This window comes from Chinchilla lanigera, unplaced genomic scaffold (genome assembly GCF_000276665.1).
Source record: "Chinchilla lanigera isolate Chin_1 unplaced genomic scaffold, ChiLan1.0 scaffold00049, whole genome shotgun sequence".
Lineage (NCBI taxonomy): Eukaryota > Metazoa > Chordata > Mammalia > Rodentia > Chinchillidae > Chinchilla > Chinchilla lanigera.
This window is the reverse complement of record NW_004955450.1, coordinates 5589482-5616862: the sequence shown is the minus strand read 5'-3', so window position 1 is coordinate 5616862 and position 27381 is coordinate 5589482. Positions and strand designations below refer to the sequence as shown.

The 27381-nt window shown below is 44.4% G+C and overlaps 1 protein-coding gene across 1 annotated transcript in view; it reads left to right on the top strand.

The window, feature by feature from the left end:
• Thsd4 (thrombospondin, type I, domain containing 4) overlaps positions 1-27381 on the top strand; it is a gene marked incomplete in the record, with an annotated part of 530583 nt that overhangs the window by 210390 nt on the left and 292812 nt on the right. Inside the window, 1 exon segment of the mRNA XM_013518949.1 lies at positions 18874-19010. Within this exon segment, the coding sequence (XP_013374403.1) occupies positions 18874-19010 (137 nt within the window).

Below are 27381 nucleotides of genomic sequence, written 5' to 3'. Positions count from 1 at the left end.
GGAACTGCCTTACTGTTTTCCATACTAGCTGTCCCATTTTTCCATTCCCACCAGCAGCATACAAGGGTTCCTCTGTCTCCTTGCCCACATTTGTTATGTCCTGTTTTATTTTTGATAATAGCCATCCTGAGAGTGTAAGGTGTTAGCTCTGTTTTTAAGGGTAAAAAAGAAGAAATAGCAGTCTCAGTTTCTTAACCTCCCCATGCAGGTTAAGAAACATTTGCCTTTAAGTACCCTTTATCAAAACCCCAAAAGTATCAAGACCCAAACAGGATGGACCCAGTATAGTCTAGAACAAAGACTTACGAGAACTTGTATGTATCTCACTTTATGTTATGTAATTTGACTGCCATGGGACTGTCTGCTTTTGATGAACTCTTCATATGGACTTAACTCTTCAGATGGACAGGGAAACCAAAAAGCAATTAGAACATAAAGAGGGACACTGCTGAGAGATTTCTAGATTGCATAGACAGGCTGTGGAATTTTGATTTTTTCTAAGTCTGTAGAGGTTAAATTCAGTTTAGGTCTTCTATCTCACCGTGTCTCCTTTATCGTATAATGCTCCTCTGACCTCCAGCATTCTGAACCCACAAAAAGGGCCTTGAATATCCTTGACCTAAATGCTCGCCTGTTTGTCAAAGCCCTACCTGCAGATTAATTTATAATATTGAGTTACCCAGTAATTTTGCTTGTATTTTGATCTTCATAGTGCAACGGGAAGGGCAGTAAGAAATAACTGGGGTTACTCAGTCAGAACTATCACGTTTTTCCATAGCAAATATACTGGGCATTCAGACAGAATTCTGCCCCCCGCACAATTATTTAGGTAATTAGGTTGGCTAAGTCTATCCAAAAGAAAAACAGAGTACCAGGCTATAGGTCAAGGTAGGAGCTGAATCTAGAAAAAAATCATATAAGGTTCATATATACACTCTGTATGTGTGTGTGACAGCCTCACCAAAGGGTGAGGGAGACTTTTAATAAAGCTGGAGACTACTGGGGACTACCACCTAGCTCAGCTTTCTCTGCCACCTTGTAATAAAGGTAGATATTTCCATGCCTGCGATTCTTATAAAGCTTCCAAAAGCAAGCATTCCATAGCTTCCCTCAGTGTCCAGTTTCAGGACGGAGAAGGAAGCTAGCTTTTATTGAGTGGTGGTGCTTTTACAAGAATTGGCTTCACTGACGCTTGGTCAAATTTTTGAGATAAGCATTGTAAAACTCATTTTGGCCAGAGAAGAAAAGCAAGGCTCACAGACATAATTTTTCCAGTAACACAAGCTTAGTTAGAGGCAAAACTCAGATTCCAGTCCAGGTAAGGACCGTGCAAAATTGTGCTGTCTCTTATATTTGTGCCTTTCAATAGGTTCTCAAGTGTTTGGGAGTTTGTCTGAAGGCCTGATCAGCATCTTGTTGCTTTTCTTTTCTTTTCTTTTTTAACAGGATCTCACTGTGTAGTGCAGGCTGGCCTTGAATTCACTATGTAGCCCAGGCTGGCCACTGCAATCCTCCTGCCTCAGCTTCACACATGCTGGCATTACAGGTGTGCACCACCATGCCCTGCTGTTGTATTTCTTTTTTTTTTTTTTTTTTTTTTTTTTTTTTTTTTTTTTTTTTTTTTTTGGTTTTTCTCCGGTACTGGGAACCGAACTCACGACCTTGCGCATGCCAGGCAGGCGCTTTTGCCGCTGAGCTAAATCCCCAGCCCTGAGCTAAATCCCCAGCCCTCTGTTGTATTTCTTTGAACACAGTTGCATTTTTAAGGTTCTGTTGGACCAAAAAGCCCTTACTGGGGAGCCAGAATGCTGGCAGCAGCCAGTTTTACAAAACAGCCTTGGGTCTCAGTGAGCTTGAGAGCCAGGCTACACCTCATTTAACTCAGTGGCTGCTGTCCAAATTGTCCCACAGTCAAGAAGTGGGCTGCTTTTCATGCCTCTTCTGTACACAACTTTTGTTTTTTCTTTTTGTCTTTGCCCATCCTTTCCCCCAAATACCACGAAATACTGTTGCCGCCTGAGGTTTCAATTAGGTTCTGGCACGGAGAGCTCATGGCACGCTTTGTGTGGCCCCAACAAGAACATCCTTCCTGGTGCTTCCTTTGAGACGGGGCCGGGGCTGCTGAATCCCCTTTTCACGCTGCCGCAAGGAAACCTCCATTTCCCATTTGTCCAAACCCTTGTTTGTCCCTGGGGAAGTGAAATGCTTCCATTTGATTGTGATTGGGATAGATTGACGTCTTTTAAAGTCTGTGCGGGAGTGAAAGGCGAGCTTACTGGGGAGTGGGGAAGATTATTCACCCTGCACTGAGGCAGCTCAATGTGGAGGGCTGCATTCATTTATTCGTTTGGTAAATAGTGATAGAGGGACTGCCCCTGCCTTTTTCTCCTCGTGGTTGTGTATATTTGGATAGAACGTGTTCTGCCTGCAGAAAGGGACTGAAAAAGTCTCCGCAAATAACTGGGGCCTGAAGGGGTTGAAGGAGGCTCGCTAGGGAGTCCTTTCGGGGCCACCATCTCCATCTTAGGGTGAAAAGGAGCATTTTCCACACTTGCCAAGTAAATCCAATGGGCCTCGGGAGTAAACTCACCAAGCCACCAAAGAGACGGACCTTGGTTCCCAGGCTCTCGTGCAACCCCAGGGGAAAGGCTGGAGTGTGGTTGGTGGAAGCGGCCACTTTCTGGTGCCCTTTGTGTCTGCGCCTGTGTTTGTGCGTGTGCGAATGGCTCTCACTCTGTCTGGCCCGCTGTTGATTTTGTTGTGAAAGCTCCTGGGTGTCTGGTATTGTGTCCATTCATGAGCCCCTGTACAGAGGCATGTAAATGAGCTTGTTAATTCAACTGAGCAATTGATTAAGCTGTTTTTTAATGTGCTCAGTGCTGCCTTCGGCACAGCGGGGAGGCATGAAAGCAGCCCCAGCTGGTCTCTGTGACCTTGAACAGCTCCAGGCACCTTTCTGAGTCTCCTAATTTCTTCCAGGGTCTTGGAAAGAAGTGATCAGTGAGATGGAAAGATGTAAGCCAAATGAAAGATAAGACCCATTGTGATGAAGAATGCAATTGAGTTATAAAGAGAAATATGTTGAGTTGTATCCAGAGTACGGTTGCCCAGTCCACTTTCAGATAAACAATGAATTTCTGGTTGATTTTGAGCATTTAGTATGCATATGTCCCATGTACCATATGCTGTATACCTGAGCTATTTCCCTGAGCACCCTGCAGGTTATCCAGCAACCCTGATCCAGAGAGACGGTGCAGACTGGGCAAGTAATGGAGGGCCTCCATTCTAGGCTGCCTGTCTTTGCTGGCCTTCTTTCCATGTGTCTTAATTACTTTTCTGTAGTTGCTGAGACAAAATATTTGGCGCCCAAAATTAATGAAGGAAAGGTTTATTTAGCTTACAGTTTGTGGAGGCTTCAGTCCATACTTGGCTGGCTCCAAGGCAGAATGGCACAGGGCAGAGGGCAACCGTTTATGGTGGTGTAAGATAGCAAAAGCAACTATAGCAAAAGAGGGAGGAGTGGCAGCAAGCAGCCTCTTTCTCTCCCTTACATTGCAAACTACCTGCCCCAGGGTGGCTGTAGCACTCACACCCATAAGCCCAGCATGGACTATGAATCAATCAAAAATCTAGAATAGAAGCCCACCCCATGACTGCATGAGGATTTGGGGTGACATGCAGACACAAACCATAACACCATGCCTGCTTCACTGCACAGGTGAAGACTAGTGGTTGGGCTCTTTGCTCCATCACCCTCCCCCAAGCTACTCCTGCTCACTCTCTCATTGTAGTCTTCCCCAGTATGGCCCTTCCCAGTGTCCTAGACTAACCACTTCCTGTTACAGATTTCCAGGACACGCTCAGCCTTCCCAGCACTTGCCACAACCTGTGCTTCACACAGTTACTTGTATTTTGGTGGATTTAAGAACATTCATTCCAGCCACTCTGACATCTCCACTCCCTTCTACTACTCAGTGCTGGACAGACATTCTTTGAGTACATGACAGGGTGAAAGTCTACCCAGGGATGGAGCTTAGCACTGAAGGTAAGGATTGTGAAGGAGTCACTTGGATAGGAGAGCACAAATGGAAGAGCTGCTGAGGTGAGAACGCCTGTGGCGTGTTTCAAGAGCAGCAAGGAGGGCAGTTGAGTGGTTGGTCTAGGATGCAATTGTGGAGAGCAGCGTCCTGGAAACTGAACGAGAGGCTGGACATAGACATCTTGGGATAGACATCTTGGGATAGCGAAGAGCTGGTACGATTGTGAGGAGAGTCTGCAGGGGACTGCTGAGGACCACGTGGTCAGGGTGGCAGAGAGCATCTGTTAGGAAGCCCCCAAGAGCTCCCGCTGCCTCACAGGCACAAAGCTTGTGCAAGCCCGGGCAGTTCAGAGACTCAGAGAGGAGAGGCAGTCCCTGCACAATCTTCCTCACTCAGAAGCTGAGGCCGTGTGTGGGCTTCCCTGAAGTTTTACCCTGGGTTCTGAGAAGATACCATGTGAACACATTCTTCTCACGAAGCCATCCAAACTTTCTTCCTTCCAAAACTCCTTTTTCCACGGTCTCCACCATCTGTTCCCCAGGACAGTGAGCACCTCTGTTGACCCCACTTCTTGGTTTCCAGGTATGTGGACTTGCTACATCTGCCTCTATGTTCATGCTTCCATGTTTCCTACCTGATGAGACACCCTTTGTGTGGATCAGTTTCCCAGCATTGTGACAAAATACCTGAGGAAATCAACTCAGGAGGAGGAAAAATGTATTTTGGCTCATGGTTTCAAAGGTTTCAGTCCATGGTCACTTGGCTGTGCTGCTTTTGGGCCTGTGGTGAGGCAGAACATCATGGTGGAAGCCCACCATGGAAAAGACTTCTCACCTCATGGGGCCTGGGAAGCAGAGAGAGAGGAAGAGGCCAGCATCCCAATAGCACCTTCAAGGACACACTCCAAGTGACCTACCATCCTTCCATGGGGCCTCACCTTCTACAAGTTCCACCACCTTTCAGTAGCACTATGGGCTGGGGGCCAAGCTTCAACACATGGGCATTTGGAGGACTTTTTGGTTCTGGCATTACTGGGGATCAAACCCAGAGGTGTTTACCACTGTGCTAGTGCACTACACTTTTTATTTTGAGATAAAGTCTCACTAAATTTCCCAGGTTGGATTTGAACTTGCAGTCCTTCTGCCTCAGCCTCACAGAGTGCTAAGATTACAAGCATGTACCATAGTCCTGCTCTTTAGGGGACATTTAAGATCCAATCCATAACATTCATATTGTGTTCTTATTGCTATTGACTGTTTTGGTCTAGTACCAACAGACTCTGAAGGATACATGTTTATGCATATGTGTACATGTGCATGTACACACATGTATATATTCACATGTAAAAACAAAATACTCATATCCATATATGCACACATAATTCATAAATCCACACATATACTTTATATATGCCTATATATAAAATACTTAATACATTACACTCATATAACATACATATATATGCATACAACCATATGTTATATATATATATATTTTTTACTAAGATGATAGCAATAGGGAATTAAGTCAAGCCATCTGCCTTAGGTATTGCTTCTTCAAAAGTGTTATTTCCTCTGCCTTGGTTTCTCCAGCTCTGAGATCTTTATAGGGTAATTTGTACCAGAATCTGCTTCCCTGATTTCTTTCTTACAGCTCTCAACAGCCAGTCTTGACAAGAAGACCCCCTGAAGCCTAATTTTTCTGGAGGATATGTATGTAATCCATATTTTAATATGCATATATCCGCCTGGATAGGTATATGATTTCCCAAGCCATAAGAAACTTGTTATGACCTCCTGTTCCTATTGAAGCTGTCAAGCTGCTTTCCTGACAGTTAGCCAAACTGGCTTTCTACTGACAGAACCTCTTTCAGATTCTTATGTTTTATTAAGTACAGCATTTTAAGACGCAACACTGCATGTCACACAGCTTGAGCAGCATGGCGTTTTTTCCATGACATTTGTTTTCAGTCACTTTTTCCTGATTTCAATTTACTATAACATGAGAGCAAAAGGAAACATTTCACAAGAGGGTTGGGTAACTTTGGACAAAGTTGGCTTAACCAATTCCCGTGACACTGTATGAAATTACATCTAGGAACTTTCTACAAACAGGAAGCTACTGCTGTTTCCTGGTCTCTCTGTAAAGGGTGCAGAAGGCAAACCATAGTACTCACAGAACTCAAGAGAAGTTCATCTACTCTTCCTGCAAGAGCAGTGTGTCGTCACCTGGACTGCTGGTCTACCTCTGCAGCCTCATCTGCTACCAGCCAATATTTTCTTGCTCTTCTCTTGAGCTGTGGAGAATGTCTCTCAATCCTAGAATGGGCCATGCTTCTGACCTTTGGATTTATGTATGTGCTATGTTTTGGGAGTAACTTGAAAATCCTTCAAAGGGGGGCTGGGGATTTAGCTCAGCAGCACAGCGCCTGCCTGGCAAGCACAAGGTCGTGAGTTCAATTCCTGGTACTGGAAAAAAAAAAAAAAAATCCTTCAAAGGTATGTATGTTAAGGGCTCAGACCTCCCGTGGAGCTGTTGGAAGATGGTGGAACCTTTGGCACCTGAGGCCAAATGGGGGCCCTTAGGCTTGGTGGATATGTGGAATGTGGGACTCCAGTCTCTCTCTTATGCTGTCTGCTTCCTGGCTTGAGATGTAACCTTTTGCTCCACATACTCAACCATTGCCACCAACTGCCCTCCCCAAAACTGAGCCAGGGCAGGCAAGAACCCCATCTTTAGACCTCTAAAACTAAGAGCTCAGTAACTCTTCTCTCTGCATAAATTCCTGGCCTCAGGTAACTCATTGCAGTAACGCAAAGCTGACAGTTGTATTCTGCCTAGCATGTCTTCTCTCCTCCCATCCCTTTCACACTGTTAATATCCCCTTATCCTTCACATTCAAATTGGCATTCATTTGTGCAAAGAGTTACATGAGATTTTGGGCCAGCCCTTTTTTTTTTTTTTATCATTTCCTCAGTGCTTCCTATAGTATCTGGAGTAAGGTAGACTCTCAAATATTTGCTGAGTAAACACACTCACAAATCAATAGCTGTTACTTGTCCCATAGAGCAGATACTGTTTTTTAGAAATTTGCTTACCTCACAATCCTGATATAGGGCTGGCATACACTAGGTGTCCAATCAGTGTTTGTTGGGTAAATGAACAAACATGGCTTCATATGTGACACCATGCCCAGCACTATCCTTGACTTTGGTGAACTGAGCTTCTACTTAGAGAGATAATATGTATTCAGATAAAAGAATTTACAGTTCTGTGGGGCACTAAGAGTAAGACTTTTGTATCTGAGTCAAACATGGGTTTGAATCCTGCTAGCTATACCACTTTCTTTTGGGATGCTTTTCAGCAAGTTACTTACTCTGTGAGCCCCGGGTTCTCATCTGTAAAATGGGATTGGCTATAAGAATAACCGGAAATAAATATACATGCGATGCTTCACCTGACATATGGTGCGGTGCAAGCACTCTAGTCACGTTAGTCGTTGTCAGGATTAATTTAGCAAATCTCTGTGTATTTAAATGTGGTGAGATCATTGACCAAGGACGTGACTCCGGGCAAGACTTCTTGTCTTTCTGAGTTCTGTTTTGTACTATGTAAAAGAAGAGGATTAGGTGAGAGCTGGGTTCTTTCCAGGTATGATGGTCAATGCAGTGCAGAGACGGCAAAAGCAAGAGTGATTGTGGTAGAGGAGGTTTTCAGGGGCAGGTGGCTGAGCCACATCTGGAGGGCCAGGTAGAATCTGTTGAGGCAGAGAACAGAGTGTGACAATGCCAGCCAGCAGGGAGAGCTGTGCGAAGCCACAGGGCTGGGAAAGGAGCACAAGGCATTGGAAATGGGGTGGTGGGGGGAGGTGGCTTTTTATACATGATGGGAAAGGAAAACCAAAGAGCCAGGACAGGTTGTTAACACAGGGTCACCTGAGCCATGGGACGAGGCAGGAAACAGGCTTCCTTGAGCCAGCTTCCCTGGGGGAAATAGGAAGTCCTGTAGTGTACCAGAGAGCTGGTTAAAGTGGGCCTGAGTAGGCCTGGGTAGGTAACCTGGTCGCTAATAGGTGACTTCAGGTGAGGGAGCCACATCCCAGTGTATTGGTGACACGGCAGGACACAACACAGCACAGCACAGCACAGCCGTGGAAAGCTGCTTAGAGCAGCTCTGGGGTAGCTAGAGGGGGATGCAGCATTAACAAGGAGGTTGGCATCACAGAGACCTGCTCAAAGCTGAGCTCTACCACTTACTAGCCCTGTGGTCAGGAGCAAATCCTTCAGCTGGTCCAAACCTCAATGTCCTCATCCTCCACAAGTAAGAATGAGCTGAGTGAATGTATATAAATAATCTGACATGTGGTAGGGGCCCAATAAACAGTAGACATAGAAAACTATAAAAGATGTAGATTAGGCAGCAAAATTCAAATCAAACACTAGGGAAAGAGGAGTTCCTTTCCCTGCTGATTTCTGCAAGCTATGGAGGAAACTTGACAACTCCAGTTCCTCTTTGCAAGGCTTCCTGCTGCCTGCAGCCTTGGTGGGTCTGTGAGTACACAGCTGTTACCTTTTACTTCCATAGCTGACGGTCGTTCTGTTACAGCTTTTGCAGCGCTTTCCTGGGGTGTCAGCTAGTGGCTAGGAGATGAGTCTACTTCCTGTCCTCTGTCTGGGTTCATGCCCATCCGTTAGAGCAATGTTTCTCCAGTGTGGCTCCAGGATTAGCAGAATTGGTGTCAACTCAAAACTGGTTAGAAAGGCAAAGCCTCAGACTGCAGGTCAGACCCAGTGAATCCCAAGTTCATCTGTAGTTTCCTAAGACTGCCAGGTGATTCTGATGGGTGCTAGAGTTTGAGAACCATTCCGTCAGAGGCTGGCCAAGAGAAGCACACCGAGCTGGAGCAATGCTAGGAGGGATTTAGCATAAATGGAACATTGAGCCAGTGATTTTTCGGGGTTTAAAAAAGATGTTTTTGTTCACTCTTTCTAATCCTGATACCTAAGCCTATTAAGACCGTCAGTTGAATATGATTGAGCAGGACACTGCACGTGAACTTCTAAAGCGTAAATTGCATACTTGCAAGTGTGGGCTGGAAGGTGTGGGGTATTAGGCAATTGATAAGCTGCATGTTTTTGCATTTAAGCTTTCATAATAGAATGCTCCCCAAAGAGTTTCCTTTTCAGAACAGCAAAAACTAAGAATTAGACCGTCTCGCCCCTTTTCTCTTCTGACTTTTACAGAACACTTTTTTTTTCTTAAATTCCAGAGCAGACTCTGGGCCCTTAGAAGCATTCTCCTCCTCTTATTTTCCATAACCGTGTCCTGGAAAATGCAGTCTGGGGGAAAGCAGTTTAAAGAGTAATCATCGGAATCTAGTCCAGAGTTTGGAATCCAAGCACAGGCAGATCCTTTGCCATAAACAGGCAAATACCACACAGATAATGCAGTTGCTGCCCTGACTCCAGCTGCTTCTGGATTATTCACCAGGACGAATGTTGCAAACCTGCGTCCGTGGCTGTGCTTTGAGCAGACACCTTTTTATTTTATTTAAGCCCTGAGCACTCACTCCTGACCTGCATCCACATGTTTCTCATTCATTTACACTTCACTCATCAGCACGGGTTGGGTAAGCACCCTTGCACGTCCAGGTTTTATGGGCTGTGTTTACAGGCTGCTTTGCTTGAACAGGGATATCATATATTCCACCCCAGAAATGGAACTTGAGCCCGGGGAAGTGAGGGCTTTGGTGCTAAACTTGGAGTGAACTTGTGAAATTTGAATGGATCTGAAACTCAGCCCAGATGTTACCCATTCTCCAAGAACAAACTCACATATTTAGGTGCCGAATCTCTCCTCTTGGCTTACCTGACATTTTCTCTGCCCTTGCGTGAGGGAGGAGGCGGGTGCTATTGCAAGAAAAGCTCAAACCTTGCTTCCTGCCACCTCTCCGCGCATCCTTCTAAGAGGCGCCCTCTTGCTTACTCACAGAGCTCCCTGAAGTCTAGAACCTAAACACGCCAGCCACATTTTGCTTTCCTCGAAAGCAACATTTTGCCCTTTCATGTATGCAGAATTCCCAAGAAGAGAGCAAGGAGTTTTATCGTTCTGTGTTCATTTTGAATAGAGACAGGAGGGACTTGCTATTGACAGTAACCACGCAGCAGGATTCCCTTACGAAGTTTTCCCCTTCTCCCATATTTCTTACTCCCCAACTAATTTAGCTGTTTGCTAGATATTTAATGCTTGTCTCTAAACAATGTTCGTGCTATTACTTCTAGATTCTCCCATCCTAAACATTTTCTGCTGAAGATGGGGACTTTATCCTGTTCCATCTTCCCCTCCTCATCCTACATGAACATTTCCCACCCACACCCTCTGGGTACCGTGGTGTCATCAATTTGGTTGGATAAATAACCATGGCTTCCACTGTGGGGCCCCGCTAAGGTCCAGTTTCCAGGACACTGATCCTGCCCATATGTTTACTGGGGGAAAACACCTTGAAAGGGTCAGGAGGCATGCCTGGGCAGAGGGAGAAGTTGGGCTGGGACTCAGTCATACAAAGGGCTCAGCTAGTCCCAGGGGAAGCCCCCAACTGGGAGAGGCCTGGCACTGAGACAGGGTGGTCTTTGTGCCACATGGCCCAGTCATTAGGTGGAGCTGTCCCTGGGGAGGAAGCTTGCTTGGAGAGGCAGCCCTCTTGGGACAGCTGTGAGTGAAGTTCCAGCTGCTGGAGACTCACTGACTCAGATGAGGGCCCTGGGGAAGATTATCCGCATATCACAATGTGGCATCCACTACATTTACTGTGGTTATTTTTCCTTTCCTCAGATCCTTTCTTTCCCTGTTGGAAATAAAGGCTTTTTTTTTCCCTGTCAACACTAATTCAACCCAAGCTCTTCTGCATCATGTAAATCTTCTTTTCAGTAACTTCATATCTTAGAAGCTGAGAATCTTAACATTAGGAACTCTCCCTAGAACCTTCTGAGCGTGGCCAGGGCTCCCCAGTACGCACTTGCCTTAGCAGTATCTTCTTTTACCCTAGTCCTCAGCATCTGCCCTGCTTCTCTCCTGAGGTAGATTTCCTATCCCCTCAATCCTGTGTCTTCTGTCTCCTTAGTTGGCTTTGCTCCTGCTGCTTCTTGTCCTCCTCCTCCACTTCTCTATTCCTTCTTCCCCTTTCCCTTCCCTTCGCCTTCTCCTCCTTCTTTTTTCATCTCTTTTTCCTTTCTCCTTCTCCTCCTCCTTCTTCCCCTTCTCCTTCCTCTGCTTCTCATTCTTCTCCTTCTCTTCCCTCTCCCTCTCCTTCTCCTCCTCCTTCCTCTTCCACTAATGTTCTTGCTATGTAGTCCATGAGAGCCTTGAACTCAGTATATAACACAGCCCTTCTGCCTCAGCCTCCCCAGCGCTGATTACAGGTTCATACCGGCTCACCTGGCTAGTGGTTCTTTATAGTTGTAGAATATATCCTGTCATAAGGGTACACAAGAGTAAATTGCACAAGAATTTTGCTCTTTGCTCCCAGGGAAAAGCAGTGTGCTCCTCAGCTGTCATGCAAACACTGAGCATGTGTAGTGTCCACTCAGGCTTCTACACATTGCTGATGTAGGACTGAGGGACAAAGGGGACAGATGCATACATGTGAATGCTGATGCTCCTTGCTCTCCCGCAGTGATGCATGTCTTTCTCTTTGACCCCAGAGTCTTCCATCTTTCATCTGTACCCATGAAACAGTACTAGGGTCACTCATTGATTGTAAGGAGGATAAAGCAAATCCCACTTCTGACACCATTTCCTTCAGTCTAGAAATAGAAGTTTTCCTGATTTGATGATTTCCTACAGATTTTGGAAACTAACTGCTTCTGCTTTTCCTTTTTAAAAAAATCATTTGCAGTATCACTAAATTAAACAGTTTAGAGAGTTGCATTAATTACTATCACTGTCATTGCAGAATATTTTCAGAACCCTAAGAGAAAAGTCCATACCCATCAGCAGTCACTCCATACTCTTGGTTCCTCAGCCCCTGGCAATTACTAATCTGCTTTTTCCCCAAAGGATTTGCCTGTGCTAAACATTTCATACGAGCAGAATTATACAGTGGGTGGCCTTCTCATGGAAGGCTCCTTTCACTTAGCACAGTGTTTTGAAAAGATTTATCTGCGCCATAGTGGCTATGAGCACTTCACATCTTTCTGTTGCTAAATAACATTCCGTTGTATGGATGTGATATATTTTGTTTAGTCATTCATCAATTAAGGGACATTTGAGTTGTTTCCACTTTTAGCTATTAGGACTAATGCTCATGCTCTGTAGTCTGAATGTTGGTGCCCCCTGACTTCGAACACACTTATCCCTTCATCCTTACCACTTTCTGAAGCGCTCCGGGAGTTCTCTTTTGTGAGTGTCTTTATGAGGAGTGATAGAAAATATAGTGAGTGCTGCTGCCCAGTACCATCTAACAGAAAGGCAGGCTCACGAAAACATTCCAGTGTGTCTTCATCCACCTTACTCATCAGGTGTAACTTCTTATTCATCACGTGCAACTTCTGGCCCTTCCTCAAAGTCAAAATTACCATGAATGGTAAACATTTTTAATCAACTCAAGAAAGACACTAAGGCAACCATGGTAGCACAACTAAAGTCCTTATGAAAGAGGACTTCCAAAACTGCTTCAGAAAGTGACAAAAATGCTGAGATAAATGTGTTTAAAGCGAAGGGAAGTAATTTGAGGGAGATTAATAGCAATGTGTCTTTTACTGGAATATTTTTTTAAATTTATGCACACATTGTATTTTTTATTAGACCTTGTACAACTTGCAAAAATTTTGTTCCATTCCATGGGATGGTGTGTCATTTTCCTAATAAAACTCTATGATAAGGTCCAGTTTATCTGTTTTTCTTTGTCATTTGTTCTTTTGAGTTACCATCACCAAAGAGAATACTGCTAAATGCAAGATCACAAATATTTGATTTTCTTCAAAGAAATCGTAGAGGAAACCTAGAATTATTTTTGTGTACAGAATGAGTTAGGCATTTTACTTCATTCTTTGGGATATAATAAAGCAAAGTTTTCCTAATACTATTTGTTGCAAAGATTATTCTTTCCACAATGGTTTGTCTTATTTTATTAAAAATCAGTTGACCATAAATATAAGGGTATGTTTCTGGACTTTCAGTTCTATCCCATTGATACATAATTTTTTATAGTAGGTAAGCCTTAAAATCAGTAAATCTGAGTCCTCCAACTTTGTTTTTCTTTTTCAAGGTTGCTTTCACTTTTCGTGCCCTCTTGCATTTCTATGTGAATTTTAGGGTCAACTTGTTAATTTCTGCACCCCCAATAAAAAGTGACAGCTAGCATTTTGATTTGGATTGTGTTAAACGTGTAGATCAATATTAGGGAGTATTGTCATCTTAATAATATTAAATCTTACACTTTCATTAGATTTGTTCTGAAATAGTTCATTCTTTTTGATGCTACTGTGAATGGAATTTTCTTGTGAAATTTTTTTTTTTTTTTTGGTACTGGGAATCGAACTTAGGACCTTATGCTTGCCAGACAGGTGCTTGTGCTGTTGAGCTATATCCCTGGCCCCCTGAATGGAATTTTCTTAATAGGTTTTCAAATTGTTCTTTGGTAGTATATACAAATGCAATTAACTTTTGCATATTGAACTTATATTCTGCATCCTTGCTTTACTCATTCAAGTCAGTTTTCGGCTATTCACCTACAAATTCAGTTTTCTTCCTTTTTCATCTGGATTTCTTTCTTTCACATGCCTAATTGCCCTAGCCAGTGGTCCTTTTTATTTGTGAAAACTCGTTAGTAATATTCTCTCTCCAATTCTGATTTTTGAGCCTTGTCTCCTTTATTCTTTGTCAGCCTAAGGGTTTTTCAGATTTGTTAATCTTTTCAAATAATCAATCAATATTTCATTTCGTGGATTCTCCACTATTATCTCTCATTTTCTGTGTTATTTACATCCTAGTTTCCTTCTTTCTGTTGGGTTTGGATTTAACTTCCACTTTTTACCTTTGGTAAAGTAGATTAGGTTATTGATTTGAGATCATCTTATTAGCATATGTGTTTATATGGCTATAAAATTTCCAAGCACAGCTATAACTGTGTCCCATTGGTATTAGTGTGTTGTGGTTTTCTGTTTACTAATTTCAAATTATTTTCTAATTTTTCTTGGGTACATGTGTTTTTTTCTTGACTGGTTATTAAGAAGTACATTGTTTAACTTCCACATATATATGAAATTCCCCAAATTTCTTTCTGCTATTGATTCCTAATTTCAATCCATTGTGGTCAGAGAACATATTTTTTCTTATTTCAATACTTTTAAATTTATTGACGCTTGCTTTATGGTATCAAGGTCAGTGTTTGTTCCCTCTTAGGGAATATTGAGAAGAATGTATATTGTGCTATTGTTGAGTGTATATTCTGTGGATATCTGTTAAGCCTGGTTGATTTTTAATGGTGCTCAAATAGTCTCTTTCCTTAATGATTTTCTGTCTCATTTTGATAAATTACTGAAAGTGGGGTATCAAAGTCAGAATCTACTACTGTCGAATTGTCCCTTTCAATTCTGTCATGTATTTCAGAGCTCTGTTGCTTTGCTTTCCTGATGGGCTGACCCATCATCGTTATAAAATGTTTTCGCTTGCCTCTAACAATAGTTGCCAGGTCTGTTTTGTCTGATGTCAGGATAGCCACACCCGGTGTCTCCTGCTAGCATTTTCACTGTGTTTATGGACATGTTGACTTTTAGAGGCATTAGATGACCATTCATGGAAGTGGAACTGCTACTTAGGAAACATCCCTACAGATTTTTAAATTTTAGACCTGCTTTCTCCCTCTTTCCAAAGTTACCCTTTGGAGATTCTATGATGCTGGCTTCACTGCTTCAATTCCTGCTTTGGACCAGCTTTCACAGGTCTTTAAATCACTACCATACGTCCTTCTGCTTTCCAGCTTTCAAAATTGTGCAACAAGTAAGTCCTTTTCTATCTTTTTTGTTCTCTTGGGTTTATTATGTTTTTTAAAAGAAGTCTTTACCATTACATCAATCAATTTTTTTACCCCAGAGAGGAGAGCTCAATAAGTAATTTCAATCCTGCCTTGTATTTATAGGTAAAACCTTTAGCTCTTAGCTACTTTATTCTCATTAACCTAAATCTTATTGTGTATTTTCCAGCATCTCTTCCATCATCAGAGAGATTTTTAATATTAGGAATCCCGGGGCTGGGGATTTAGCTCAGCGGCAAAGCGCCTGCCTGGCAAGCGCAAGGTCGTGAGTTCTGTTCCCGGTACCGGAGAAAAACCAAAAAAAAAAAAAAAATTAGGAATCCAGTTCCTGGTAAGACCTTAAATTTAATTAGCGTGCTTCTTTTGGGGCTAGGTCACCTTTCAGATTTAGGTGTGGAATTTGAACACCTTTAATTCAACTAAGAGTAGTCAGCAGCTTCCAGGTGTATTTCCTGCGTATTTTCCTTAGAGCGATGGCTCCCCAACTTGGCCATCCCTGGAGTGTGAGACAGGAAGTCTGCGGCAAGGCCAAAGTTTTGCTTTTATAACACGTGCCCAGGGTGCAGTTCTGCCCATCAGAGGACCACACTGAGAACGACTGTTCACTATGTGGAAGCTCAGGGGCTCCTGTGGGGGTTAGCAGGACATTTGGAAGCAGACGAGAACAGGAGGGAAGGGATAGGAGGGAGGAATAGAGGACAGCAGTGTGAACCCTCTGTGTTTAAGCCGTGGCTCCCAGCTCCTGGCTGATCTGTTTCCCGTTTCTCCGTCCTGATAAAACCAAGCCAACATCTGCTCAGAGAACAGTCTCTGGCATCGGAACTGTCATTTTTTTCCTTAACGTGCTGGGGATCAAACTGAGGGCCTCCTCATATGTGCTGAACTCCCACTCAACCACTGAGCTCCACTCCAGCCCCAAAACTGTAATTTATTCAGGAAGAAAAAAAAAAAAAAAGAATGATTATCCATCAAAACTTTCATCGGAAGCCCTTCAAGTATGTTTTTATGTGCATTTGTAAAGGCATTAGGGAGTACCTGTGGGGTCTGTAGAAGGCTTGACATAATGTTTGGAGACAGGACCTCACCAAATTACTGAATTGCCCAGGCTGGGCTAAAACTTGGGATCCTCTTGCCTCAGCCTCCCAGAGTGCTGCAATTACAGGCGTGTACTACCTACTGCAGCCAGCCTGATTTAATTTTACGAGAATCATTAAGAGTATTTTCTGAGGCAACAGGATCCTAGGAAGTTTTGCCAGGGCATCACATGAGCTCAGGTTTCAGTTGTCCCTGGTTGAAAGTTTGAGAAGGAAACCCTGAACATTGTCTAAACCGTGGAGGCAGAGGGGGTGTCCCTGGGAGCCATGGCTTAAACACAGAGGGCTCACCGATAGTTGGAGATACAGGTAGGAGAAGCCCAAGCCTAAGGCCATTCCTTTGGGTTATTTTCATTTAGCCATTTGGAAGTCTGCCAGAACTGTTTTGGGTTTAGCCTTTTTTTTGTTCTCCTCAGAATGTTCTTTTGTCTTGTGGTTACAAATATTGAGAGATACAATTGTGACCACAAAAGGTAGTGTCCCAAAGGACAGGAGCTGTTGGGAAGAAGCCAAGAGAAGTGAGAACCCCAAACTCTTGCCCCAGGGGAGGCTGCCTCTCACAGACCTTTTATTAGTTACGGTGCTGTGCACCTGGGTAGTCTTGGCCACACCGGAAGGGGAGGAAACAAGGCCTTCAGAGGTGAAATGAGACAGCAAGTTGCAGATGTTTTACCTGCTTATCATTTCTCTGTCTCCTCCCTTCCTTCCTTCTTTCCTTCCTTTTCTTTCTCTCCCTCTCTTTTTCTTTCTTTTTCCTTCCTTCTCTCCTTCCTCCCTCCCTCCCTCCTTCCTTCCTTTCAACCATACTAGGGATTGAACCCAAGGCCTCACATATGCTAGGAAAGTGCTCTACCATTGAGCTACACCCCAGGTCTTTAAAAATCTATAAAATGCTTTGGTTGGAGGTAATTCCCAAAGATGTTTCCATCCTAGAGTTCTGTGGGGGTTTTTTCCCTCCAAGATGACCTCTTGTATGGGAAGGAAGGGAGGACAGGGTAGACAAGCAGTCTTGTGACTTCTAAAATAAAGCTCAGAGGACGCAGACGATTCAGTCTTCCCTGAACCGTGTGGTCTCAGGGGCTCCATATGATTTCCTGTTAGTGGTTTTCAATGGCTGTGGAATAGAAGGAAGTTCATTGCTGTGACAGTCAGGCAGCCACACTAGGGAAAATATGATGTATTGTGTTGTATAGGAAAAAAAATCAATGTGACCCAGTCCAGTAATCTGATTTTTAGACAAAGGCATGACCCTGGAACGTGCTGTCTATGGCTAACCATAACATTAGTGTTGTCTCCAAAAACAGTTTTCAGAAAATCAGTGTGCATTTGGCTTGTCTGTTTCTTTTGGATATGGAAATATATTTTGCCCAGATTGTTTTTTTTTTCTTTCTTATTTTGGAAACCACTGAATTGTTCCTTACTGCAATAATTAAGTTAGCATTTATTGCATACCTACTATGTGCAGGGCTTTGTGTGAAGTGACAAAAAACAGAGAAAGTCTCTGAGGTCAGGGAATATATCTAGCCAAGGGGAGGGGTGAGAAAGACCCAAGTGGGGAGGGCAGTAGTCATTTCTCAGTCCCTTTCTTTCATTTTGCAGGAAATTACAGAGCATCTGCTATGTGCCAAGGTCTGTGCTGGGGATGGGGGTACAAAAGTACCCCTAAGACAGATGCATTTGTCTCTAGCGAGGCCATGCTACACTGAAGCATGTTAATCCTGAAACAGACGCGGCCACGTCACCGTGTGATGGAGTGGATGGATAGGTGGGGTGAGGGTCCCAAGAGGGTTTCCAGAGGTGATCTGGGGAATAAAGCAAAGTAGAATTGGGCGCTAGCCAAATAAGCAAAAGCAGATGAAACAGTGGCCCAGGGGCTGAGCAGAGGAGGAGGTGCTCCACAGGGTATGGAATGTGGATTGAGGGAACAATGGCAGGAAATGAGACCATAAAAGTAGTTGAAGTTCAGCTCTTGAAGATGTTTTACCCCATACTTAGGACATTGGTCCTCAACTTAATTTGATGGAAACCTCTTTAGCATCTCATAATGGAAGACTTATTACAGGAAACTGTAGCCACTCAAAGGAGCATACAGATGATAGAACAGCATAGCTTTTAAGTCCTACAAAAAAGCAGAACATAAACAGTTCATGCTCCCCAGCATTATTACATAAAGTATAATTAGGACTGTGGCGGAGCAGGGGGGAATGTCTAAAGGTAGAGTCTGTTACTTCTGTCGTAAGATTCTTTCAGAATTCCCTTGCAGTATTTACTCAGTATTGAATCCCTGTTCTATGCCAAGAGACCAAGATACAGCCCCTTCCCTAGATACGGGAGGTATGAGAGAACCAGTCATTTTCTTATACTATTAAGAAGCGTATGATTAGGAAGTATCCAGAATAAGCAAATCCATAGAGACAGGAAGTAGACTGGTGTTTGGCAGGATCTGGAGGGAGGAAGGGAAGAATTCACTGGTGGCCAACAGGCAGAGTATCTTTTTAAGGTGATAGAAATAATGTGGAATTAGGCAGTCATATTGGTTGTACAAACTTGTGAGTACCGTATCCTAAAATCCACTGCAGTGTCTACTTTGGTTAAAATGGCAAATTTTATCTTATGTGAATATTATCATAATAAAAACTATAGAGGAGAAAAGAATGCCGATAGAGTCCGCAGCAGTGACATCTTTTCTCTTTCTTGTTTTTGGTAGTAAAGGGCAATCACAAGTGTGAGCTGAACTGCCAGGCAATGGGCTACCGCTTCTATGTGCGGCAAGCTGAGAAGGTTATTGACGGCACCCCCTGTGACCAAAACGGCACAGCCATCTGCGTGTCAGGACAGTGCAAGGTAAGTGCCCCCGGACTGGGGTATCCTAGGCGAAGTCTTGGAGTGTTGGATTTCTGGCTGCTGATGTGTTGTTTTGTAGGGGGCAGGCTGCTCCTGACCCTAAGCCCACCGGGCTCCCCAGAACCATGGAGCTCTGGGAGAGGTGGGTTGGGACTGGATAGCTTGTCAGCTCTGTGCTTTTGACTTCTGGGAGTGGCTGCATCCCTCTCCAAGGCATTTCAGTCATTAAGTGATTTATGTTTACACCATGTGCTTCTTTCCTGGTGGAGTCCACAGCTCCTTTCCTGCCTGCGAGGCAGAGGTTATAGAGAGGGCATTGCTGGTTATATCCAGAAGTGGCTAGCATCGTGAGGGTGGCATTTTAAGGGAATGGCATATTTTATTTTGCCTCCTCCCCAGAGGAGGCAGGCTTCCAAAGGAAAGTTGTTCAGTGCCTTTTATAGCAGAAGTTGTACTTTAAACAGGAAGAGTTTTCCACCTCCTTGGCTCTGAAGTCTGTTCCAGGAACTCCCGCCCTGCATTCTGCAAACATTCTGGCCCTGAGAAAGTCCTTGGGGGATGCTCCTGTGGAACGCAAGCTCCGTTTGGGTAAAAATGGGCATCCTAGGTCGAACGGCACCAATTCCATAGCCACAGTCACTTGCGTCTGACCCCCTACCCTCCTTTCATCTATAAATGCATTAGTGGAGCTAGGAGCCAGCAGGTAAAGGACACTGGAACCTAGATTAAGTGTCTATCTTAATTAATACTCAAAAGCTGGCAAGACCGACTTACATCAAAGGAAGAGCTTTGGCCATAACATCTGAAAGTTCCTGCTGTACTTTGTAAATTACTGTGCGGTTAATATTAGGGCTCTTGAAGTGTGATTTATAAGCACAACCTCTCCACCCTTCTCCCGTTTTTAAATGATGGTTTCAAATAGGATACACAATAACTCGCCACGGTAGAATTGATTTTCTCCAATTTAGAGTGACAGTTATGAAAGAGAGAGACGTCAGTCACTTGACACCCGAGGTATACGCAATGTCCTTGGGAGAGCCAAACCCCGAAAGAATTAGGATGCGGCCCAGAAGGCAGGAAGCATGGTGGGAAGTTCACATCTTGGCCTCCGGTTTTTCATCCTTTGGGAAAACCTAGCTGTCATTCATATACTCTCTCTGGGCCTCGGAGCCCTCGGATACAGACCAGAGTTCTGTTCAAGCGCTGTCAGCTCCACTCCAGTGGTCTCTGCTTCTAAAATGTCACTGAGTCTAAAGTGATGGACCTTAGAGCAATTGGTGTTTTCTTTCAGGTCCCAAAGCAACTGTGCTCATTCCCTGAATGCAGGGTCCGGGAGGAGGGGAGTATAATGATTAGAAACGTACACTCTGCAGTCCAACTACCTGGGGTCCAGTCCTGTCTTCTGTACTGACTTACAGTGTGATATGCCAGAGTTAGCTTGCTCTGTGCCTCTGCACATTCTCCACATGGTGATGAGGAGGAGCAGAAGGAGGATGATCACTTCTGTGTCGTGGCGAAGAATCATAACCCTTCTGCGGGGTCAGGCACGCAGAAAGCACACTGGTATTTATTAATATTATTGCTGTATATGCCCACATATATGCCATGGTACTTTAGTTCTATGCAAAAGTTTTGCAGCCCTTCCCCCACTTTTTGGGGGGTGTGTTTGTGGCAGACGGTAGATTCACGTTGTCTTTTGAGACAGTGCTTTCACACTGTTATTTGAATCTCAGGCAGGATACAGGGAGATGCGGATTCTGACTCAGCTGGTCTAGAGAAGGGCTGGAGTGTCCACTTCTCTCAAAAGCTCTGCATGGTGCTGATGCTGCTGGTCACTGCACCATACTTTGAGAAGCAAGGTTATAAGAGAGGAACGCTTGGATTAAAGTACAGTTAGCAAAGAACCAGACACGTAAACTCGGGGTGGTGAGGTGGCTGGGAGGGAAGATGAAATGTGGTTGTTTTCCAGGGAGACAGCAGCGTGTCCTTTTAGTGTGGTAGTCAGGGTCTCTGAAGTGAATGATAGAAAAGAAAAACAAACAGCGATAAGGACTCGGGTGTGTATTCCTACTAATTGAGGAGGACCGTTCAAGCTATAGGGCAGCACAGTTTGCAGATAACAATTGCTAAAGGCTGAGATGAGCATTTTCTATCTTAATAGGATTCTGGTGTTACAAGGGCCATTTTGAGACACTTCTTATTTATTTGTTCTCTGTGCTTGTGCCTGGAATTCCCTCACTGAAGTTGCTGGAACCACCGACTACCCCGTCCTCTCTATAACTTCAGTTTAAATAATCAGAAGTACTTTGGCCTGCCAGGCAGAAGTCCTATTTACTTAGTGGTTTTCAAAGGGTAAAACGTCTTTCTCTGAATATTTGATTGTACGCCCAGAATCAAATGGATGCCTCTGCCTCACTGAGTTGTGGCTGAGAAAGCTGTCACTCACAGACGGAGCTCCCTAAGAGATGTGGCCGCCTCTGCTGTGGTCCCCCAGAGCCTCCCCAGCCACGTGAAGCTGAAGGCAGGGTCAGGCCTGCAAATACAGTGAACGAGAGGTGACAGTGGTAGTAAGACTATGCAATGAGCTCTCACAGTAGCTAGGAGAGTAGCGTATGGCTCCACATCGAGGCAAATGAAGGGCCCAAACCAGCCGTTGCAAACTTAGTGCACGGCTCCAGCTCCAGCTCCAGCTCTAGGTACAGCCTGAATTGGCCCCGTAGCTGGGGTTCCCTGCATGTTAGTTTGACCCAGGAGTTGGAAAGGAACAGAAAGGAAGCCAGCATCCTAGGACTGACTTCATTGGACTGGGGCACTGGACAGAATGGGGAGTTGATCTCTGATATCCAGCGCAACTTTCTTAATAAGGACCGAAGCATCCCAAATCTTGGTCCTAGGCCAGTGACTGGGTATATCTAGTCTTTGAAGAGAAAGGACCACAGAGATCCCACCCTGCCTTTCCTAAGTGAGAGGATGTATGGGAGGCCACCGAGATTCCTCTCAACATCAATGGGGACATCTGGCCCATCTTCAGAGAGGTCTCAGAGCCAATCCAGGTCCTGATTGCCATTTATGGGAATGGAATAGCATTCAGGGTAATTAGCAGCAAGCACAATCACAATTTCTGTTCCTAAGCAGTGCATTAACTGTGCTGTGATTTATATTTTACTTGATCTCAACTTAAACTTTGTTTTTAAAAAAATACTGAAGTTTCCATTTCATGTGTACATTTAATTACTTTTGTCTGCAGCTTAACAAAAACAGGTGAAACGCTGATTTGAAGGTATAGCAGGCATTTGAAAGAACAAGGTCATATCAGGTAAAGGACTTAAGGGGCAAAAAAAAAACCCTTAGCTGCCTGGACACCAGGCTTTCAGAAACCTCGGGCTTCCAGACTTAAAGGATCTGGAAAGAGCCAGGATCACTCCAAGCCCTACCCTTTTCTCCGCTGTGGGAGATGAGGCAATCTTTGGTCATGGGGGAACAGTCCTTGAGTGGGTGCTTTGCAAAGAAGAAGCTACTTCACATCAGAGAGAGCACAAGCTGGAGCAGCTGCAGGCCAGGAGGAGCCACTTCTGAGGTTTGTGTACCAAGCACTGTACTATGGGCTTTACGTACAAGGGATTTCTTCATAGTGACCTGATCGGATAGGAATTATTAATCCCCATGTCCAGAAAACTGTTGTGAAGATTAGTGAGACATAAACTAAAGACCGCAGAGGAGTTCACTGTTAACATTGGCTTTTGAGGTTGAACTTAACCAGAACAGAAAAAAGTGGCATAGTCGCTCAACAATAGGGCCCTTGTCTCACAGGCATGAGTTCCTGGGTTCGAGCCCAGTACCACCAATAAAAAAAATAGTGTGTATGTAATGAAGAAAAAATGTGTTCTCTCCTTTTCTAAGTTCATTTTCCTTAGGTCCTCTTTCCAAAATGATTGTCTTTTCAAAGCACAGATCAGGACATGCCCGTCTTTTACTTCAATTCCACCCATGGCTCCACACCACGTATAGAATAAAGTCCAGGCTTCCTGGCCCTGGTGCTGGGTGGGCCAGAGACCCAGCAGCCTCCACTTTGGGCCTCCATGAGAACACACTTGCCTGTCATCCTGGAGTGCCGTTCTCTGTCCTGTCTCTGCTTTAGCGAAAGGCCTGCCATCCGAGTAGGTGCTTACAGTGGAAATGAAATAAGGTACTTTGTGATGTAAGATGCTAGAGCTCAGCAAGTGAAATTAGTCTCAAATCCAATGCAGTTTTCTCGGGGCTGGGGATTTAGCTCAGCGGCAAAAGCGCCTGCCTGGCAAGCGCAAGGTCGTGAGTTCGGTTCCTGGTACCGGAGAAAAACCAAAAAAACCAAAAAAAAAAAAAGTTAACCAATGCAGTTTTCTCATTTGGGGCTTGCGATAGGCGGTTGGGTGCAGATAAAGCAAGGAGAGAAAACTCCCTTCGGCCACAAGCCCAGAGCCCAAGGCCTTGGAGGACAACGCTTGACCCCTCTCCATGTTCCTCTCTCCCTCGTCTTCCCTGTGTTTTCTGTTGCTTGCTGTGAATACCCTGTGTCCATTCAGCATTAGTATCAGAAGAATCTAGGAAGGTGTGAGGCTGTATGTTCTCACCGTCCTCCTGCCAGAGGGAAGGAAGCCCCTCTGCCCAGCAGTCTCCCCAACAGTCTCCCAGGGCCCACCTGCCCTGGCCTGTCGTCACCCGGCCACCACAAGCCAGGCGCTTCCTGAGGCCCCCACCAGCCACCCACAGTCAGGGGGAACCAGGACATCTCCTCTGTGAGCTGGCACACCACGTGGCTTCCTTTGGGATGCATCAGCAGTTCCGCATTTTAAATTTCAATAAATTAAGGCAAGGTAACTGTTTCTAAATGTTCAGAGATGAGCTCTGAACCACTGTGCTGCCCACCCTTGGGAGAGTTGACGTGATGGGTGTGCAAGTGCATGCATGTGTGTGCACGTGAGTGCATGCATGTGTGTGCATGTGTGTAGCGTGTTCAGGTGCCGAGTTTTCATCTTCCCCCTTTATAAACACCAGTGCTTTCCCGAACCAGACAAGTGGTCCTAGCTCGTTTCTCTACCCATTTCCTCTCAACTGCCCTTTTATTTTTTCTTTTTGCTTACTGACTTTATTTTGTGGGCTTTGCTCAGAATTACTTGGTTACTTAAAGAAAACCGAAGAGAATAACGGCCTTGGGTAACTTGTTCTCTTTGCCAGAGAGTCACACTGACTCAGCCTTGAAGCAGGGTGGAGAGCTTTTAGTTCACGCTTATGTGACCCTCTGTGGACTCTCTTATTTCCACCTCGTGAAAGCTGTGTCCTCAGAGTACCTTCCACTGTGACATTTAAAAGTTATAGACATGATTATTACTCCACCAAATAGCTCGCTGCCATACGCTGGGCTGGGCGTCAGCACTGCAGAAATGGAAAGGGTGAACACGGTCCCTAAACCCAGGGAGTGTCGAGCTATATCCCCGGTCCTTTTTATTTATTTATTTATTTATTTATTATTTTAAAGAAAATAGTACAAAAAAAAGAACAATAACAAAATACAAACAACACAAAGCAAGGACATTAAAAATGATACAGGGTTTCAAACCAAATGGTAGGGATTAACAGTGGCTGTTACTTCACATATTGTTATCTTCAACGAAGTTGCTCAGATTACCAGATGTAAGAATAGAAGATTGATCAGATCATTAAAGGGAATAAGAAAATAATAATTTAAAAGAATATTAGAGACAATACATAGTGTCGCTAGGCAGGGTTATAGGAATTCACCAATGGATATTATGCTGCAAATTGTTGTCGTCACATAAATTGCTCAGATTACCAGATACAAGCATGCAAAATTGGTCAAAATATTAAAAAAACTTTTAATCATTGTTCTCCTCAACAAACCATCAGACACCAACAGTATAGTTATGCCACCAATTCATATATATATATATAAAATGCCTTAGTACTTTCTTTTTCTTCTTTCTTTCATCCCAGTTGTTCCTTCCTTTGAGCAGTTTCTTTCCCTTTCTTATTATCTATTGTACATTTTGGGTTTTATTTACTCGTTCATGTTCTTACACTAGGGAGACAATATGTTTATAGAACAAGACAAGGATGTCCACTGTCACCACTCCTATTCAATAGTTCTGGAAATATTAGCCAGAGCAGTTAGACAAGAGAGAGAAATAAGAAGAATAAGGATAGGAAAAGAAGAAGTGAAATTATCATTATTCGCAGATGACATAATACTCTACATAGAAGAACCCAAAAACTCCACCAAAAGGCTTATAGATTTAATAACTAAATTCAGTAGCATAGCTGGATACAAAGTCAACACTCAAAAATCCATAGCATTCCTGTACACAAACAACAAGCAGACTGAGAGAGAAATTAGTGAAACCACACCTTTCAAAATAGCATTTATTTTTATTTTGAGACGGGATGTTGCCAAGTTGCCCAGGCTTGGCTCGAACTTGCAATCCTCTTGCCTTAACATCCCCAGGAGCTGGGATTAGTGGACGGCACCTCCACACCTGGCAGGAACTACAGATTTTGATGAGCGCTGTGCAGTTAGCCATGCTGAAACAGAGAACAGTAGGGGAAGGCACACAGGAAATGAGCTTCAGAGGGAGGCCTCAGAGCAGGACCGGGTCCCGATGACAAGTGGAAGAAGCGCTGTTGACCTGTTGGTCCCGTGAAGTGGATAACTGCGTGCCAGGCCTCCAGCCCAGGGCCCAGCACACACCAGGCACTCAGGACTCAACGGATGTCGAGGTGACCATTCTTTCCCTGCTCACTGCCATGGGTCAGTCTGGTCTCCTGATGGAGCCATTGGTGGGCTCCTCCTCCACAAGGCCTACTGTGTTCCTGAACACAGGCCGGCTTTGGTGGCCGGAAGCCTGTTGCTTCATTCTCTAGGCCAAAGACTCCCCTGCACACTGCGTGAGAAGAGCGGAGGCCTTGGGGCTGGTCAGGACCTCCAAAATTAGAACAGACAAGAGAGAGGCTGCTCAGGTGTGGCAGGACAGGATAAGGGAGAGATTCCACCCTGGTCTTCCTGGTGACCCCTCGTGTAACAGAGTGACAGAGAGGGGTGGGGGGCTTAGGGCCCCTGTCCTCTAGCTTTCTGCAGCAATAGGTAGCAGTCTCCCAAAGGAAACTTAAAGTGCTCTATCTGAATTGGCAGGGGTGGTGGCTGACACTTATAACCCAGAAAAGAGGGGAAGCTTCAACCCTGTAGGTCAGACAAATAGTCCACCTACCCTCCCCGGCCAGCCCCTGCCCCTACACCAGCACTGACTGGTTCTGAGTATGATGTACAGAACTGTGCAGCACCCCTTGTGTAATAAGGCAGTTCTCCAGGTACCATTCCCAAAGCATGAAATAACGTTTTTTGGGGTAGAGAAGGCTGTGCTGTGTGGACAGCCCACGCAGTCTGTATTCAGCTGTTGGATGGTTCCTGCCCTCTCGTGCTGAATCAGCTCGTGTTATTTACTAGAAACACTGATGGACAATCAGGCTTCATTACATTGTTGCTGACACGTTCTGCTCAGCCCCGTGATGACTTCAGTCGAGTCTGGATGACTGAGCGAAGATGGGGAAGGAGCACCCATTATTCTCATACCAAGTTTGGGCATCTTACATACATTCCAGCCAAAAGTCAAGTCCAGCCAAGTAGAGAATAGGATTACTAACGCAAATGGATGCACCGTGAGACCGTAACGTTAAGTGAAATGAATCAGACACACAAGCTTAAATATACATAAATAGTATAAAGAAATTAAAGCATCAAATAAAAGGTAGATAGTAGGAAACAGGGAGATAGAACTTTTGCAAATGGGTAAAGGACCAAGAGGGAGGGAGCGGAGAGGGAGGAGGATATAAAAAGAATTAAGCTGTGTTATGTACGTGTTCTAATTTCCCACAATGGATGGAATCATTATGTACTGCAGACACGTAATAATAAAAATAAAGAAGGGGGAGCATCGGAAAGGTAGGCTGAGGTGCTGCACATCCAGGCAGATGTGGGTATTCAAGGACAAATGCACCGGATGAATTTTTAAATTCTGTACTTTTAATTGGTAGGAGATTTTACATGATTCAAACATCAAAAGCATGACCCCTGCCCTCTCCATCCTCCCAGTTCCCCATGTCACAACAGGAAATAACCAATTAATAAGACCTTGTGTATCTGCAAACCAATTCATGCTATACTTATTTTTTCCTTCTTTCTGATGCGTTATGGCAGCATATTACACATATTACTTTGTACCTTGCTCTACTTCCTTAACATACCTGGGAGAGCTTTCCATTTCAGTATCTACAGTGCACCCTCTCTCACCTTACACTTGCATGGCATTGCACTGTATGAATT